General features: G+C 41.1%; 1 protein-coding gene across 1 annotated transcript in view; it reads right to left on the bottom strand.

The window, feature by feature from the left end:
- Nucleotides 1–20,013, bottom strand: part of LOC138213361 (insulin-like growth factor 1 receptor) — a 51,636-nt gene that overhangs the window by 28,791 nt on the left and 2,832 nt on the right. Inside the window, exon 2 of the mRNA XM_069174416.1 lies at nt 13,551–14,117. Coding sequence (XP_069030517.1) covers nt 13,551–14,117 — 567 coding nt within the window. The remainder of the gene's footprint in view (nt 1–13,550; nt 14,118–20,013) is intronic.

Genomic DNA, 20,013 nt, shown 5'->3' with positions numbered 1-20,013 from the left:
TTATATACTCAATGGTTTGCATGTGAAGCATTCAGGGGGCATCTGTAAAGTGTAGCTACAGAAAATAACCTGGGTTACACTCTCCCCCTCTAAATGTGTGAGTCTCTGCATGCACACGGTGCACCACCCACCACCACGAGTAAATTCTCCACCTGTGGGACACACTGTGTTTACCATTATACAGTACATGATAAAGATAAGCAGAAAACTCGGTCTTGAGAAGTGGAGCCTGACAAGGGCTGAGTTTTCATTTTTGCAGTTAATCAATTAATAAAATATCTGTCGATTACTTTTCGGTCAATTGATAAGCACTTTGTTTGCATCGGTTTGGATGTAATTTTCCTTCATATTTTTGCCTTTTCCTGCAGCAGAGCATGCCAAAAAAAAAAAAAAAAAATAATCATACTATTGTACTGTCAAGTGTGCATCACGTTCTTTCCCACGCAGCACTTACTTTTAGACTATGAACTTATTGGTGTAGGTTGCATATTATTTATTAAAATACTCAAAACAACAGAAGCTTCAAAGGCCCATTAAAAACTGGGAAATGTCTGATGTTTCCATGCAGACTCTGTTTTCCCCGTTCTTCAGAAGGTTTGGTGTGCAACTGTGAATTCAGTGATTGTGGAGTCGTCCCCGCCCTCTTTTCTAAATTTCACACACCGCTCATCATCCCACTGTGTTGCAGCACTCAGGCTGAATCGGGGAAATAAAACCACACCAGTACAGTCCACTTGATGATGTACAGAAAACACAACAATATTGCTGTGTTTCCAGTCTCATACAAAGCATGTTCTGTTTTGTCCAGACAATCTGTCCGTGCTCAGGTTCAGTCTCTGAATCAGTCATTCAGAAAACCAGTCGGTCAGAAGTCTGTGTGTGGTGTATACAGGCCGATTCACATCAGCAGAACAAGGCTCTCGATTCATTCAGTCCATTCACGGCTCTACACGGCTGACCAGTGCTGTCCTGTTCATCCCTTCAGCCTCCCAGTAGAAACCAGACATCACAACCAGCCGGCCAGCTCACCTGGTTACGAGCAAGAGGTAGCCACAGACGTGAAAACCTGCCAGTCGGTCCAGTTTGACACACAGTCTGCTCGTAAAGTGCTCTGAGCAACAGAGACAACAATAAAGAGAGAGGACACCATCAAGCGGAACAGCTGTGTTTGTGTTTGGGCTGCCAACATCCATGAACAATCAAAATCTCTATATTCTAACAAAATAGCACAATGTACCAAGAGTTACAGAGGACTTCTGGGAAGTCTCTTAGTTATGTAATGTTGTCGAGCAATCTTGAAAATATTTTCACAATGTTTTACATTTGGGTTTTTTTTCATTATTTTAAAACCTGCATAGCACTTAGATGGGAATAACAGAGCCCAAATGGGTCCTTACCCAATTAAATTAGAAGAATCACATGTCAAAGTCAGTTTAACAACAAGTACAGGCATCATTCACATTAAGCACCTGCTGTATAGTTCAGGTAAAGACCTGTGGTTTGCGCAGTGACAGTAACATCAAATATAACACCGGATTTCTTCCTCCCTCCTCCCAGTGTGAAGAGAAGTCCCACTGGACATGTGTGGTCTGAAGCTTCCTGTTGATAATTACAGTCTGTTCAGAGGGAAAACATTAACAGGGCATCATCCCCGTCAGTGATGAAAAGCTGAATATGCTTCTCTGTCTATCTCACGCCCTCAAAAGGACCCTACTGCCTGTTATCTCATCACATCACACGTAGATGGACTGCACTCAGAGGCCGCAGATGAAATATATGTTTTATGCTTGCTTAGTACCTGTAGTGTGTGAGGGTCGAGGACAGGTCTAGGGAACCAGTCACCCGAGGGCAACGTCTGCAGTTCCTTGGGGATACGTGGAAGAGAAGGACTGCAGAGAAGCTCGAATCGTATTTACGATTTAAATATATCCCACTATTAAGTGTGCTTTAACACCTGAGCATGCATTAGCAAGCAGGCACAAGTGTTTAAAGAATTATGGTAGCTAAACATGATGGATAATTGGCTTAAACAAGAAAATAAAATCAAGGCAACAGCAAGACAAAAATTATGAGTGAATTGCTGAAACATATTTATTAAATACTCATAAAAATAATAGATAAACAGATGAAATATTAAGTTAAAAGTAATGCTTGAATGGTTTAAATATCTACCCTTAATTAATGGATTATCGGTCGAAATAATTAAAGTAATGGGTAAATGGTTACTGTAAGTAGCTCTAATTAATGGATAAACAGCTGGAACAGATGTAAAAGTAAATCATAAACGATTGGAATAAATGGCAGCAATGGGCTATTCAAGTTCATCTCAAGGGTTGTGTGGATATGCCTGACAACAAAGGTTGGTAAGCTCTGGTATATAGAAAGTTAGTAGGAACTGTATAGTTGTTTCATAACATTAGTGCCACACTACACCGGACTGGACCAGAGACGTCGCAGGTTCTGACCGCGCTGGCCGATTAAAACTCAAAACTAAACATCACAAAATGTGCACAGTGTCTGCGCAGCTGTCGAAGCAAAACCTGCCAGCCTTCTACAGCGAATGGACAAGGACATTTCCAAAATGTTCCATTTGAAAATCGCACTCTTGGATTTTTGTTCTCGGAGCAAAAGTACGGTGTTCTGATAGTTAATTGTTTTACTCACAAGGCATACAGAACCAAGAAATTTCATACTGAAAAAAATATTGTGTACTGAACACTTCTAGACCAATACCCATACCATTACATCTGTAGAACAAGTGTACAGCAATACCTTTCTAAAAAAAAAAAACGTCCCCACTTTTTCTACATAGTTTTTAATGTTCAATAGACTTGTACTATTGTCTTTATGCACACTAGACGTCTATTTGATACTTTAGTGGCCTCCATTTTGCAGATGTATTACCCCTCAAGGTCCCGCTACCCTCCATGAGCTGCCCCACCCATCAATCATTGGAAAGGTAGTGCAGCTAAAAGGGCATAATCCCTCACTGGCTTCCCACCTGCAAACACTACCAATTGTTTTCATGATCCATTTGTGGAAGTACACAGAGAGACTCTTGGAGGATCAGACAGGACTTGACATGTGCAGTTAGTTGTGTCTCAAACACAAGGCCCTGAATAGACTGTGCACCAAAATATTCCATGTGGTGTGAAACACTATTTAAATTCAGGGACCATAAAAGGCGGAAAATATTGGTATTTAAATATCCTTTTAAAGCATCTTTTCTCAAATGACTTTAACCAAGTCACCAGGACACAACAGCCCTTATCAGACATCCAACAATGATTGTTGGTGGGGCAGATCATAATCATAATGCTAGCAGTTACAATAGTCAAAGCATTTAAACCGACAACAGAAAAATATTCCTGAAGCTAGTATAAACAAAGCTGATGGTTAACCTTGTGTAACTTGTTGGGAACAAACATCTGTCAGACCAGCTGACGCTACAGGATAACTACAGACAAAAGGAATTCCTGGCATCCCTCTGTTGACTGAACTGGAAAAGACAAGACTAATCAAATACTTTGGTGCCCCTAGGGGCTCCACTCAGGCCACACAACAACAGGGTGGACGAGGTTTACCAGGAGCTTTCACATTAGCCAACTCCTGATACCTGCAGCTCCATGATATGTTAAGACAAGGGCGGATATCACAATGGCTACAGTTCCAGAGAGACAAAGAGAGTTGGAGAAACAACAATGGGAACAATAAGACTCTCACTTCTGAGAGTTATGTCTTGGCCAAACAACAACAGTGCTGAAACCTTAGCCACAGAAGATTTGGCTTTAATACCAACTCTACATGCCAACCTTTCAAGAACTCTTTCACTGTGTAATGGGACAAGGAGAAGGGCTTACACACTACATGAACTGACACAACCTAATGCAATCATTCACAGAACATACATTTTTTTTCAGTGTAAATAAAATGCAGGCAGAAAAACAGAAAAAAAAGACTCCTAATAGAGGGTGTTAGTGTGTCTCTTCATGTGTTTTTTTTTTTTGTTTTTTTTTAAAGCATTAAAGGTGTGTTAAACAATGCAAAAAGATCATTGGGAGCATATTGCTCAAAAAATATTTAGAAATATGTAAACAAACCAATAACATTGTACACACTGATTCACATACACTGTGTGTGTGTGTGTGTGTGTGTGTGTGTGTGTGTGTGTGTGTGTGTGTGTGTGTGTGTGTGTGTGTGTATATATATATACATATTACGTTATTATGATAAACTATTTACAGTAAATATGCTGACATCCTGGCATGTTTTCTGTGGTAATTCACACTTTACAAACCAGGCCAGTTTATATCCTTTATATTTACAGTGTTTATCCTTCTAACAATTTGCCTCATTTTTGGAAAATGTCAAAATCCAGTAAACAAGGAAACGGTCTCAACCACTGACGGCACTGTTACTGTTTCCAGTAAGCACCGTCACAGCTGCTCGTAAGTGCTACATCCTCTTCTTCTTTTCTAAGTAAATGTTGTAAAAAAAATAATGAAAAGTTGAAAAAACAGAACCTTTATTGTTCATCTAATGTCAAATCACTAATTCATTCACCAATTGAGAATAGGATGAGCCATTATGACAAGAGTTTCCATATCAACAGACCCTTCACCAGTTCAGTATTACCTGGACTGAGCTGCTCTTTGAGTTAGATATCTCAAACCTACAAACTAAATCAATAGACTCAGTTTCAAATAGGTTGGTTTTGAAGGAATTCTGCAACTATCTAAAAACTTACTTCACTTTGCTTTGAGTCTAAACGTGTCCTTTTAATTGGTGGGTACATTTAGCTGTTCAGAGAGAATCAAAACCTGTGAAATGTAAGTCTTTAAGAACCCTTTATGACCTCCCAGGCACGCACGCACACGCGCACACACACACACACACACACACACACACACACACACACACACACACACACACACACACACACACACACACACACACACACACACACTGCATCAGAAGGAGTTGTCCACATTCCTGAGTCTTTGTGTTTGTGTGTTTGTTTGGTGAGGGAAGACAGAAATATCCCTGGAATTTGATGGAGAGGACGAAGGAGGCAGAGTATAAGATTCCCATTCACCTTGTGGCAAACCAGCCTGGTTGGCTGTGCTAATGACCGACAGCACCCCTGTGGCAGCCTTAAAACATGTCGGCCAGCTTATCACAACCAGAATTCAAGGCCCGAATGTTTGATGCATTAACCTTGCTTCCTATATCTCAGCTACAGTACAACATTAGAGAAAGGAACCCAACTATTCAACATGTGAGCGAGCGCTTGGTGGAAATAACTCCACTTTAACAGAAAGGAAAACATCCAACTGTGGGAAGGAAAAATTACCTTTTAACAGGTGGAACCTCCAACAGAACCAGGCTCCTTGGTGGGCAGCCATCTGCCTCGACCAGGATTATGTTATTGAAGCAGGAGGGTTCTCTGCCATGTTGCAAGAACAAAACTATAAACCGCTTCAGAAACACTGCTGTCTGGTTTTGTGTGCGTGCCACAAAGTGTAAGCCGTGCCTCTCAGCCCATGCCACATTTCCCTATTGAGAGCTACTCTATACTCTCTATACTGAGCAATATACTTTTTCATACAATATGAAGTTCCTTGCAACCCTGACAAACACAGAAAACTGTATTTTCCTTTTTTTTGTTTTGTTTTTGCAAGTCTGCTGTGATCACTGTCGACTGGTATGATGGAAAAAGCCTTTACAACAAAAGATGAACTATTCCAACTGAATCCAAGCAGCTTCAAATCCCCAAACAGCAGATCCATCGGAGTCCGTGGTCACAGCTCATCCCAATCTGACGGTGTTAACAGAGCACAATTAAAGGCCACATAATTACAGTAGGCACTTCAACACAGCCAAACCAGTAATGTTCTCTTCCAGGAATTCCAGGGATGGGTGTGACTGTTCACTAAAAGCAGTCATGGATGTGCCTGGTTTACAAAGCAGCCCCTATAATTACCAGCCCTGACAGCCTCCGGGTTCTGGGTCAGGGTAAGGGGTTCATGAGTAGCCGTGTATCACCGTACTTTGTGATTTTAGTCGAGGCAATCAATGACTGCTGTAAGTAAACACAATAAAGCTAATGACACAATCCCCAAAGGACAGGTAGGTGTGTTTAGGTGCCTTCACAGCTGTTATCTTCTATTACTTTATCTTTGTGTACTGACTGCTTAAAAAACAAGAGGGGGGTTTCTCACAGATCAAATACACCAAGTACGACTCAAATCAGAAGGTCTGATTGGCTGTTTCAAAGCCAAGATTTCAAAACAAAGGGCTGCACACGCAAACTACAAGGAGCCAAAATGGTAATGTACATGCCAACATATAACACTATAACACTTATTTAGTTCCAATTGTATGTTCATTAAATCTATAAATATTTTTCAGTATTTTGCCATAAGAACTAGTGCCTGATGGGACAATTTTTAATCAAAAGCTAAATCCACGACTACAACAGAAAGGGGAAACACAAACGTTACGTGATTATCAATACAGTTTTGGAACAGTATATTTTTGCTAATATTAATGATATGCGTTTTCAGGCGTGTTAGCATAAAGAGATTAGTTTAAAAACAAACCAGAACACTAGAGCCTCATGCAGCAGTTGAAAAGACAATCAAGAGTCGGAGATGCATGCTATAGCACGATGCTATCATCTGTTCAATGTATTCAGCTTTACATGTGGAGAGACATGCCCAGCTGCTGTGTGTGAGTGGGTGTTTACTGTCAATCAAAAGATCTGCTGTGAGTGGAAGTCTAAAAAAAAATAGAAGACAGGTGTGTGTTTAGTACATGTTTTTAAGTTTTAAGGTGATTTGCAAAAATTTGTGAAAGATCTAAATGTCTCTATCATCGGTCCTTATAGACATCTCTGCAGTATAAGTTAAAAGAACGGAGACTTTTCCTCATTCACTTTCAAACCAGGGATTCAACCACAAGCAAGTGCGTGGTCCCCGGCCTTCTTCAGCCATCTCCAGATTAGTGTGTGCACCAAGTGAGAGTGGGTGTCTGCACTCAGTACATGATGGTATGTAGCTAATCATAGCAGAGATTAGACAGACATCAGCAGGGACTAGTAGTCACTGGGCTTCCTTAAGCCCTAAGCACTGGCACTGGGTCACACAAGTCAGACGGGATAAAGTGACCTCGGTGCTGAGCTGGGTTCCTGTGACTTTCCCTTACTCTGATCAAAAATACCTCTTTTCTTTCCCCCATTACTTTACATAGCGTTCACAATACATAAAGTGGATCTGTGCTATTCTTTGTCAGTATGTCCGGTCCTACTGCTCTACGTTACGTACGACTGTATGTGTGACAGAGGCCGAAGGAATTCATCAGTTATACAGACCATTTCCTGCATTGCACAAGTCATTTTACTGTAAACACACTTACACAGAAACACAATCCATCTGAACAACAAAGCTTCAGCTCCAAGGTGCTGCGCATCCATCACCACTTACTGCCTCAGCCCATCACGATATCACCGCTTTATTTCCTCCCTCTCAACTCTCCTTCCTTTATTCTTTCAATACCTTCCTCCATTCATTACATTTCCCTGCCTTTCATGCTGCACTGACTCTGAGTGTGTTTTCTAACACAGTGACACTTTGGGTAATACATCACTGATATAATGATTATACAGCAGACTCTCGAACCTTGCACCCAATCTCCAGCAAAAAGGTGTCTGGTCAGTCTTGATGGCTTAGTATTATTGTTATTATCATTTTTAGCAGTTTGTATTAGGTTTTTATGCAACACAAGAAAACAATACGAGAAGTCAATGAACAACAAAATAACAAAACAAACAAAACTATATAAAAAGATTAAAATCGAATAAAAAAGATGATAAAAAAGAAGGCAAACCTGACTGCTACTAGATTTTTGGGGCCGGTGCCAATACAGGCTTGGGAGTAAAAGCATTACAATACACCATGTACCTTTAATATGTATGTACAGTACATACAGTTTTAAACACTAATTTTTTTTTTGCAATGACCCGTCAAATGTGTTAAACTGTTTGGACGGATTGTGACAAAGATATGTAATAGAAACAGGATGTTTCACAACCAAACTCTGGTTGTATTTTAAAAGAGCTGGGACAAAGTGTACTTCAAAGGAGGTTCATGGAGAAGCAGCTGGGTTTTAATATGCCTGGTAGTGGAAATACTGTACCGAGTTCATTAAGGGAAGTGTGTCTCAAAAACAAACACCTTTAACAGAGTCATGCTAATCATCTTGGGAGAGTTCAAGTCTAGCAGAGGTGGCTGACTGCTAAAAAGCACCAAACCGTCAGTGGGGTAGAAACTGAGAAAAGGCTAGTTCAGATTAAGAAAACCCGTGTTTAAAAACGGCCTCACATTTAGCACTAGAGAAGCACTGGCCAAATAAACACTGGATCCACCACATCCAAAAGCACCCAGAAAACAGACAGGAGAGGGAGGGGTGAAGAGGAGGAGGAGGAGGCTAGCGCTGAATCCACAACTCACTCACTCTCAGTGCTGCTCTCTCTTTCGCTCTCTTTCACACAAGCGGAAGCGTGTTTTCCTGCTAGACAGCTGATAGTGTGTTTCCTACATGTCAGCTAACATGCGCAGTTTCACTGATGCTGCAGATATGTACCGAGCCTCAGCAATTTGCATTCTGCTCCACAAAAGAAATGATATACTGCTGTGATCACAGCAGTATATTTGACTGTAAAAACACAGTGTAAACAGACAATCTGATTGGCTGAGATTGGCCTAAATATGGCAGCTGACAGTGTGGAGAGAGTCTGGAAACAAAGACAGACGGCAGGACATGCAGTGCACAGGTCCTAAACTACAATTAAACTGCATACCTGGTGGTTAGAGAGGATTTTTTTTTTTAAGTCCGTTTTCAAACTTCAACCTCCCTAAGTTTTCCATAAATATTAAACTGAGGGCATCCAACTTTTACTTAATCAATGTGCACAAGGTTTTATATATATATATATATATATATATATATATATATATATATATATATATGTATATACACATATATACACATATATATTGTTTATTTTGTTGATGTTTGCATTGCATGTATTGAACGTGTCGAATGCTTCTCAACTGACATAAACACATCATAACATACAGTTTATCTGCAATGAGCTGATGTTAGACGACATCTCACCGTTTTATATTCAAGTTAAACTGTAAATGCAATTTTGCTTGCAAACATGATTTATTTTCTCTATATATTTCTGTCAAAATTTCGAACATTTTCAGGCAACATCATGAAGCAGAAATTACTTTTTGAAGATGTACTCTGACACTGCAAATGAAAAACTGATCCCAATGTGTACCAATCTTCTGTTTATGTCTTTTTTTAATCTACCACTAGAGGTCGCCGAATTCAGAACCATTCAAATCCTACAAGCAGGGACGTGTCGATCAACATGAACACTTACATGGTCTCTACACATGCACATTACTTCTGTATTCTGACAGTGTTATGCATGTAGTCTATTGTCTCATCAGGATACCAGGCCAGCTAAATGACTGTAAAAATAAATTCACAAACACTGACATGTCAGGTAAGGTAAATTGAACAGCAACCCTGAAGACAATACTTCCAGTTTCCTGTCATCCCTTCAGCCAGGGGTTAACAATAGACAGAAATGCCTTCTAGTAAACCCCAAAAGACCTACTTTGTACTTTAATGATGTGCTTTCATCTCCTCAGACCATACAAAGCACCGGAAAAACATCCCCCATGCTGTTCAATGTGTGAGCGTGTGTTCTGGTTTGTGTGTTTGGGCAGAGAGAGCGAAACGACGTGTTTGCATTCCAGCATGCACAGACACGGCTCGTCTTTAGAAGAAGCCTATGAGTTATGAACTAGACAAAACAGCCCAAACAGATTCCAAAAAAACAAACGAGGGAAGTAAACAAGGGGAAAATGTAGCCCCCACCGCCAAGGCTAGAAAACTTTCCCAGAGAGGGAGACGGGCTTTGAACCTTCTCTTCCCTCCAACAGTTTTATGAATGAGTTCAGGCTAAACGCATGTCCTTTATTTAAACTCAATGGAAACAGGGTTAGCACTTTTCATTTCCGTCATATATTGACCGAGTCTGGGAATAAAATGTCCCTGAAGTTGACTCTCATGCCAGCACAGCAGAAAGCCTGTGAGCAAGGCACACATTCGAACAATGGCTCCCAGATAAGATTACTGAAGCTTGATACAGGGGCGTTATCACAGGAGACGATCACAACAATACGGTCCTCTGTGGTCGCAGTGTTTGCAACAACAAAATCAAGGCAACAGCACCAGGCTTTCCTCTTTTTACTTCCACATGCTATCAACACACAGGGCTGCACAGCTTACATGTAGACCGCCTCCAACCTGCAGGTACTGGAGCTGCCTGACCACAACTTGTGAGAACGCAGGCACTGTTTGGTCAGCATGCTCAACTACCACCGCAGCTATCGGCCTTACTCACTTTAATGAAGCCTGGCTTTTCTACCACCAGACTTCTCCAATAAACCACCTAATAAATAGCACAACAATGGAGTCGCTGCAGTGAGAGCAGAGGTGCTCATGTTGCCTGAGATCAATTGTGTTTTAAGGCGGCGACAGCAGGAACTTGATGGCCCATTTTCCCCGGCTGACACACTCCCTCTGGAGCCCGGCAGACTGCTTATACATCTTCACGGGATCATTCGCCACCTCATCTATATTTAGTCTGCTTAAAACTGACTTCACAAAACAAGCCCACCTCTCAGATAGGAAGATGCCAACAAAGTCAGTCCTCAAAGTGTCTCATCTGCCCAGTTAGTCGAGTTCTTAAGTATCACCGGGGACGTAGAGGCTTTGGGGCAAGTGTGGTGAAATGATCTAGTCCTAATTTAATAAAACAAAGAAAAATGCTTTTTACCCAGACAGCGCTTTGCTGGCACCAGTTAGGTCAGTGTGTGTACTTGTGTTGGGCTCTGACATCATACAGCTGCAAACGATAGGAATGTGGGCCCAACTCTAGTTCCTACAGTCGTGTTAACAGCGGTTTGAGATGCAGCAATGATCGTAGTAGTAGTATTAGTAGCTGTTGTCGTAGCCGCAGCAGATGAGGCAGCAGCTATCACAGTAGAAGAAGCACTACCAGACGATGCATTTAGAAATAGCTATTTCAAAATAAAATCCAGTTCCTGTCCTTCACCGTCCCCCTGCCCCATGACAAACATCATGTTGTAGTCTCAACAGAGTGGAGACAGTAATATGACCTTTAATCAGGAGACGCAGTCTAACACTTGACCTCCTTTCCGCTGACTGCTTGTGCAACTGTTAGACTAAAAAAGTTGAGTTTATGATGCAGCAGGTGGGAAAGCACGCGGCCTTCCTGCATGTGAAGACACAACTGGAGATAGAGCTTGTGGTGAATTCCCCCGGTCATCGTCCATATGATGACTGGCTACATGATCTGGACTGATATGGTATCGTATTGGATGAAACCCCTCCACTTATTTCTCCTCGAGTCTGATGCAAAGTAAAGGTCTCTAGAATTTATTGTGGACTGTCCATTTCCTGTGTGCAAGCGAAATGATAAACAGCTCTTCTCATCCACCTGGCACCGCCTTCATCCATCCACCACATCCTCCTCCAACGTATTCCACCTCCTGATTTGTTTTTCCCAGCATGCCCACAATCTTTCACTCCGACAAACCGCAGAGCAGGTCAGGCAGACGTGTGTGTCAGACAAATTTGCATCTTGTAATTTGTGTGTGTGCGAGGGTGTTTGATGACGATGACCGTGTGTGTGTGTGTGTGTGTGTGTGTGTGTGTGTGTGTGTGTGTGTGTGTGTGTGTGTGTGTGTGTGTGTGTGCGTGTGTGTGTGTGTATACAGACGTGCATGCAGTCCAGGCCAGTTCTGCGACAGTTCCATGTCACAAGACTGAAAACATCAACATGCTGAGTCTGCAGCAAGGCGCCAGTCACCAGGGAAACAATTCAGCCAGACCAAGCCAGATCCAGACAGACACACACACACACACGCACGCATGCACACACACACACACACACACACACACAAACAAACAAACAAACACACACGCAGTCAGCCAAAACACACTGTTTGAAAAGCACCAGCAAAAAAAAGTCATCTGCAGTCGTAAACACAAAATTAAAGGCTGCATTCACACCCGTGGTACTCGAAGCAGTTTAATTAAAGTCCGGAGCATTTACTCCTTCAATTTGGTTTGTTTACGAAGGTGAGAAGAATTGAACTGAAGACACCTGAATATGTCAGCTACTGTGTCCTCAGAGAAACACATGTTGACAGACTCCGACAACCTTACACAACAAAGATGTTAGAGCCCGACAGATACATCGGCTGGACGATTTCATCAGCTGATATTGGCCGATCACAGATTTATCGATATCAACGTACATGTTGGCCAATAAGAAAACTTTTTTTTACGGTACCGAATGCAGAAAAAAATGCTTGAGACAAATCTAAAATTGTTCTATTTGTGGTTTTAATATTTATTTATAATTATAAAATTCAGTGTGGACAATAAACTGTTAAATAACCTGCTTCCTTTGTCACACTAATGTCAAAGCTGTTTGATGAAAATATTTGAGGGATCGTTGCAAAAAAATGCCTTTTATTATTTAGTGTATATAGGATATTTCCCAAAGTTTAGATTACCCTTATTGGCTTCCTATAAATAACGAACAGAATTAAAAACGTTGCTTCTAGCATACAAAGCCTTAAATAATTTAAGAATATCTTATATCAAATATTATTTTCCAGGAGTAGACTGGGAGGCAGGACTTAATTATCAGGGTCCTTCTACTGTGGACGCAGCTCCCAGTTTGGTTTCAGGGGGCAAACATGCTCTCTCTTTCAAGACTAAGTCTAAAACTTTCTGTTTTGATAAAACTTAACTAAAATGACCATGAACTTTCCCTTATCTCTGCTCCCCCTTGCTCTCTGCATTTGGGACTACTGTATGTTGTTTTAACATTGACATTTTATTCACATTGATATGTTAGCATGTGTTAGCATGTTGTTTTAATATTTCCTTGACTTTGATGTGGTTGTTTTTTTTTCTTCTATTTGTTAAGTGTACTTCGATGGTGATTTTGCACTACAAAAATATTTTATTGGGTGTATCATTATTGGATTTTTTTTTTTAAGTCAACAATACCATTATCGTCCTCAAAAATCAAGGGAGCTCTAAAAGACACGGTCAGAGGCTAAATTGCAGCCTGAACTGATGCCTGTGTTCATCTCTTATTTCATGTTTCTTTAACTCCTGAAATGTATCGAAGCAAAGATCTGCAGCCAAGTCAATCATGCATAACAACATCCTCCCAGCTTTCCCATTTCCTCACAGTCAAAACACAGCAGTTAAAGAAGTGACAGGAGCGGTCCACAGCTGCAGATGGATTCATTACACTCCCAAATTCACATCTCCATGAATCACACCAAAGGCTTCGGACTGACTGTGCGATCTATTTGCAATCTAAATCTCTGATGAGCAATCATGTGCGGCAGTCAGCTTACCTTTCTGGCAATAATTGGAATTCCAGCAGCGGTAGTTGTAGTTGTTGTTGAACATGGTCTTCCTGCACTGAGGGCTGTTCTCCATGATGCCCGGACAAACGTCGCTGCACTCCTTGGACTGCTTGTTCCCGGCGATGTAGTTGTTGAACTCCGCGTCCATGATGAGAGACCAGTCTATGGAGTCCAGGTAGCAGAGCTCGGGGTTCTTCTCAATGCGGATGGCGCCGCGGGTGATGTTCATCAGGTTGTACAGGCCGATGTCCTTCAGGCTGGTCATCTCAAAGATCACAAGGGCGTAGTTATAGAAGAGGTTGCGGCCGCGGATGACGGCAAGGTTTGGGAAGAGCGCGCTTAGACTGTCTAGGCCTGACACCCGGAATAGCAGCAGGTAGTCGGTGATCATTGTCAGCTTGGGGAAGCTGAGGGAGCGGAAGACTTCCTGGTTGATGTTGTTGTTGTTTTTGTCGCCGATGAGGAGGATCTGCAGGTAGCCCTCCACCACTGTGCAGTTCTCCAGACGCTTGAACTCACTGATGTCGTTGCCGATGTCGATGCTGGGACCACAAACTGGAGGGGAAAACAAAAAGTAGGTGAGAGGTCATCATCCAAACACTGAACATCTCAGTCGCTCCTTTTACAGTTATTCCTTTGACGCGTCCTGTTATTTGATGTTCTCCTCATACTCATCATCACAATATGAGGTCTTCACTAAATCAAACTGTCCTGCCTGTCCTTTAGAAGCTAAGCAACAAAACTATTCTTTAAAATGATCTGGACGTTTTATCACTTATTGACCCACTCTTTGCAATACATAGTTGTTCAATGAAAAACTACACTAAACAAGGTCCTCTATTCCTGAAATCCTTATAAAAAAAGAAGTTTATTCCACACGTTGTTTTAGTATTGACTGTACACTTGAGCTGTGCTGTTGTTGACAGAACATGTTTGCCTCGCAGTTCTCATTTTCAATGGAAACTTAACATGGTCTGACAAAGTCAATACTTGAGTCAGGTTTGATTCAAGCTGAGGTTAACAGTGCAATAAAGTTTTGATTGCTGTGCCTTTAGGCCGTTGCTACTCTTCCCTCCACCTCGGATGACCTCAGTATTTTGTTTCACTGTACGCTTTGTAAAGCTTTCCTAACACAATGACATCAAAGGCCAAGAAACTCCTCTGCTATTAAAGACATCATCCATAAAGCATGTGCACACTGTCAGTTGATCGAATACAGTATCAAGGGACAAAATGAATGATGGAAAAGTTTCACAAATACTAAGGCAACATCACTCTTCATGAAACAAGAGTGTCTACAGCCGCAGCAGCAGCTCTGTGATGCGCAGCGGCGCTCCAAGCTAAATGCTAATATCACCATGCTCACATGCTCACAAAGACAATGCTAACATCCTGAACATCCAGCTGAAACTGAATGAATGTTATTAGCTTTGAAGGTATTCGTACTGGACAAATGGAAATTTTACCTGTCGGTGGCGCAAGATGAAAAATTAAGAAATCCCATATTTCAGGATATCAGTCGTTGTCTCTTATAATTGTGATGAGTAATGATGAGTAATCAATAATGATAATAATCATTGAATGTCATGACAATGCATCCAATAGCTCAGATTTGAAATCTCGACCAAAGCAAACCACCCCTGGAGCCGAGCTGCTCAAACGGACAAAGACAGCAGTTATAACCAAGTGCAGCGCCCCCTGCCAGAGGTCTCCTCCTGTATTAGTTGTTGCATATACTGTGATGTAGTGAAGGGAATAATTTGCAGAGGGCAGAAGGGAAATGTCTGGGCTTCTGATCAAAGAACAGACAACAAAGGACAGTTGTTTGCCCTTTGATGTGAGCAAATTGCAAAAACATGTTTTTTTTATGTACTTTTATGTTAAGTGTAAAATACATTGGCTCACTGTTGTCTTTTTTTTAACCGCTTGAGAAGTATGGTGTTGTTTACTGCGACAGTCTATAGACTCTTATTCTATTTAGACCAAGTTATGTTGTGAACTGACCCCACTACAAAGTAAAGTATGGATTCAGAGCGGCCTCTGAATGTTGTGAACCCGCATCAAGTGAAGCTTGATAAGGCATGATGGTGACGATCGGTGATGATTAGTGGTGTGTTTGCCTTTCTAACTTTTATTCCCACCTGGGTGACGTGCTCTAAACAATACTTAGCCCAAAGCCGCAGCAGCACCCACAGAAACATGGAGGCCATTATCGCACATCACTGTGAGGTGGATTTAGACTTCAAAAGCTGGAGGGCAGTGAGTCATGGAAAACTCACACCAAGCAGCCAACAGGTCGTCCCACAACGACTTTAATGCTGGTCTATAAAGTTTTACTGTATGTATGTGACACAGAGAGGGAAAAATTATGTGTTCTCACCATAATAATGTATTGTTTTCTTAATGATGACATGTTATAATTAAAGATTAGGGTTGATGTTGCAGGTTTAACACTATAAATACTTGTATTCACACTTTTAAAAGCAGAACACATAGCTGTGCACAATGTACAGTCTCACTTTTACTCATCCATGAGTATGTTTTATACAAAATCATCCCAAAAATGTAGAAAAGACAAGTGCAAATGTTCTGTACAAACTGATACTGACTTCCAATAAATAAACCCAGTAAATGTCCAAATGTAAAATAAAAATGCTGCTGCTGAAACCCAAATCTGTGAGTCCTCAAAACATATGCTGTGTTTCTTCAGAAACCACATTTCTACTGAGGTGGAACAAAGTTTAACATCCAAAAGAACACCCTGAACCTTCCAGCGATGTAGTGGAAATGGAAATGTTTCCCAAACGCAACACTGCTAGACAGCGTGACAAAGCACGACACACTAATGTTAGTGATAACACAGTAATCTGGTTTCTGCTTTAACCATCACTAATCATTTACCTTTAGATCCTAACATTACTGTTGTAGTCCAAAAATTGTCAATAAACTCGTGTATTTGTTATAGCATCACTATGAAATTATATGTAACAACATCAGGATTATTATTTTAGTCATGCAGCTCTGTGGCTCTTAATTCAGTGGCTGAAGAGCAGCTCTGACGGGACTAAAGTCACGGTATGACTCCAGGCAAGTGATAAAACAATCACACGAGTAGAAGAGTGGTGCATCCCACCAACAGCACCCATCCACTTGTTGATAAAAGAGGAAATAGTCCTGCTCGCCTTCAGAAACTTTGTTTGCACATTTCCATTTGGCAACGTAAAGGATATTTTTTGCAGTTTAACAGTGTACTTGTATCAGTGAGCAGATCTTCTTACATCACACCAGGTAAACTAAGCCAGGTGTGGCAGATAAGTTCACAAAAGACTTTCCTTTTTATTTACTTTACACCAACACAAGGATACGAGTCAATCTCCTGGATAAAGAACATGAAGCATAAAGGAGGAAGTGTCTGATCATGTCTGTGAACTTCAAACAAACATATATATGACTTTCTCCAAAATACCAAATATGCTGATTTCATTAGAATTTATATTAGAGCTAAGGATGGGGAAGAAAACCTGGGCTAAAGAACTGCAATCTAATTTCAAATGTGCTTCAAATGTTATGCTAGCGTTACCTCGCAGAGTTTGAACTGCACCTCATTTTTGTTTATTTTTTTGAAGGAGTTCCACTCAGAACTTTTTGGCGGCTGTAGTTGTCTTTGCATGTTTCTCCTGTTTGAAACTAATCTCAAAGCACCACATGTTTTACTGAAGCCTGATAGTGTGTTGATGGTTTTTTTTTTCCCTTCATGTGATATAATGGTGGTTAGCAAACAGCTTTTAGGTGCATTACTGCCACCTTCTGGTGGTAGCAACACATTACTGCCAAGCGCTGGTAAAAAATTAAAAAGGCTAAACCATAGTTGCAGAAATTATTCAATTTCTTATTTGTCAATGACTATTCGAAAATCATGACCAATCCCTAGCTAGAACAATAACTGATATATCGGCCGGACAATTATATCAGCCAATATTGGCCTGTCACAGATACATCAGTATCAGCATATATGTTGGCTGATATGCACCAATATGACAACTTTTTTATTTCAGAATATAGTGCATAAGAAGATCCCTGGGACAAATTAGAAATTGTTGTGTTTTTAAAAAACTTAATAGTTATTTATAATAATTAAATTCCCAGTGAAGTTTACCGTTTCAGTGTATTGATGTTAGTGTGGACAATAAACTGCAAAATATCCTGCTTCAATAACATATTTGTTTGTCACGCATGTCTGATAACCAAATTTGAGGGATCATTGCAAAAAAGTTTTATATATATATATATATATACACTGTATATTGATTATGTATATTAATATTAAATATATCAACTAATATATTGATGTCAGACATTTTTACTCCCTCATATCGGCATCAGCCCCACAAATCAAGTATAATTTGAACTCTAGTTTGTGTTCATCCTAATTGGAGGACAGTAAATAAAGATATACAGTTTGTAAAGTGTTGATATGATGTGGACGTAAATTCATATTTTCTTTGCATTTTCCATTTCAATCAGGGATAATTTGGTTCTTATCTGTTGTATTATCAGTTGTCTCTTCAATCAAAACCGCTGTGAGTTTCGAAGTCATCTCTCGACAGGCCATGAGAGCCTTTGGTGTGATTTAAGGCAGGGAAGTGAGCTGGTATGGTGGTTATGTCTCTCTATAATCTACTTGTCAGCGCACACTGTCAGCAGCCCTCAGCCAGCTGCATACCTGTTAATACACTCCCAACACCCGGGCCTGTAAAAAAGACACAGTGCCTAGTGACGTTACATCACCACGGCCTCGAAGCCTCACCCTCTGTGGCCTCACTGCAGCGCCAGCATGGCCACCTTTCATGGGAACTGCTCCTGACCACGCTCGTAAAAACCCAAAACACATAGTCTGTGATGAAAACGTACATCTTTGTGAAAATACCCCCAGCAGGTGTAGCCGCTTAATAATTCCCCCTCCCTCTCCTTCCACACTGACACATTTTAAACAGCTGAGTACACAAGCCTATCTCTGCAGCTTTGATGAGACTCCAGATCACATATTTACTTTTGATAACATTTCCTAGGTGGCTGCAGCACCCAAACTGTCCACAGACAATCAGAGGAAATCCACTTCAAGCCCCATAAGACAAGAAATAGGAAGCAATACACCCTTTAAGCTGGTGCTTCATCCACTGCCACTAGACTGCAGCAAGTCTGTTTACTCCTCATTTCCATCCTGTTAGTGACAGACCGCCCGAGGGGGCAAACGTATTCATAAATACTTTTCCACATGAGAAGCAAGGTGAGAAGAAATGCGCTGGGAAGCTCTGGCAAAAGATCATCCTTGACAGATAAAATGTGTTTGGCTGATCTGAAAAGCCGTTCGTCTGCAGCAGCAGCAGCAGCAGCAGCAGCAGCAGCAGCAGCAGCAGCAGCAGGGCTGAACCCGGTTAACCCAAACCTGCCAGCTGCCCTTGAGTCCCAGCTGATACAGTAAACCAACAGGAATGCTCAGAGTTTAGCCACACAAGGAAGCTTTAGACAGCTCCACACCGGAGTGAGAATAAATGTAGGATTTCGATGGGAAAACCTCTCTGCTGCTCGCAGGTTTGTCCTGTGACCACTGGGGCTAACAGTAAACCCCATAACACACAGTTCACAAGCTCCTCACTCTTTCCAATCAACAGAACTTGGTCTGTTTTGCTTGTGAATGTGCTTCAGCTTGTTCTATTTTAAAACCCAGACCCTGGTTCAACCCCCTAACCCACCCCTCCCCAACACATCATGATATGAATGGGATGAATCAGGAAGCCTAGTTTACGCTTTAGCTGGAAACATTTCAGATGGCATAAAAATTAATTTTGAATAAATGTAGAAGCTTCAAATTGATAAAATTTGAAGTTACAAGCTGACAGAAGCTGTAAGGTTCAATGTGCTGCCGTGGTCTCTAGAAAGTTCAACTCTTTGAACCAAGTTCAGTCAAACTTTCAGAAAGGAGCGTAGTGAACTTCAGAGGTAAAACTTGGGACAACCATCTATAATCTGGGCCCTTGTGGATCAAATCTTCCTCCTGATAGGAGGATGGTGCTGTCCCTATTAACGCAGCTGCAGCAGTCTGGTATTCATGAACACATTTCCAAGGTCAAAGTATCCCCAGGTTTGTTGAGCACAGGAGACACATGAGTGTGTACAGCGAGAAAAAAGCACAGTGACACCTTTGGACAAACAGAGCTTGGGTTTCAGTCCTGAGGGAGCATTATTCAAACTGACAGCTTTTTGTGAAGAACACCTACACACATAAAGATGCCTCATATCGACAGTCAGGGTTGTGTTCATTTATTTCAGTTCAGGGAAATGTTGTCTGATTGGAAACCATTGAAACCTAACAAAATATAATGTGTACAGTATCATATATACACACACACATATATATATAGTACAAGTCTGTGTATTACTTTCCTTTTGT

This window comes from Embiotoca jacksoni, unplaced genomic scaffold (genome assembly GCF_022577435.1).
Source record: "Embiotoca jacksoni isolate LCO1_2020_lvr unplaced genomic scaffold, fEmbJac1.0.p SCAF_6, whole genome shotgun sequence".
Taxonomy (NCBI): Eukaryota; Metazoa; Chordata; class Actinopteri; family Embiotocidae; genus Embiotoca; species Embiotoca jacksoni.
This window is presented reverse-complemented; position numbering and strand designations above follow the sequence as displayed.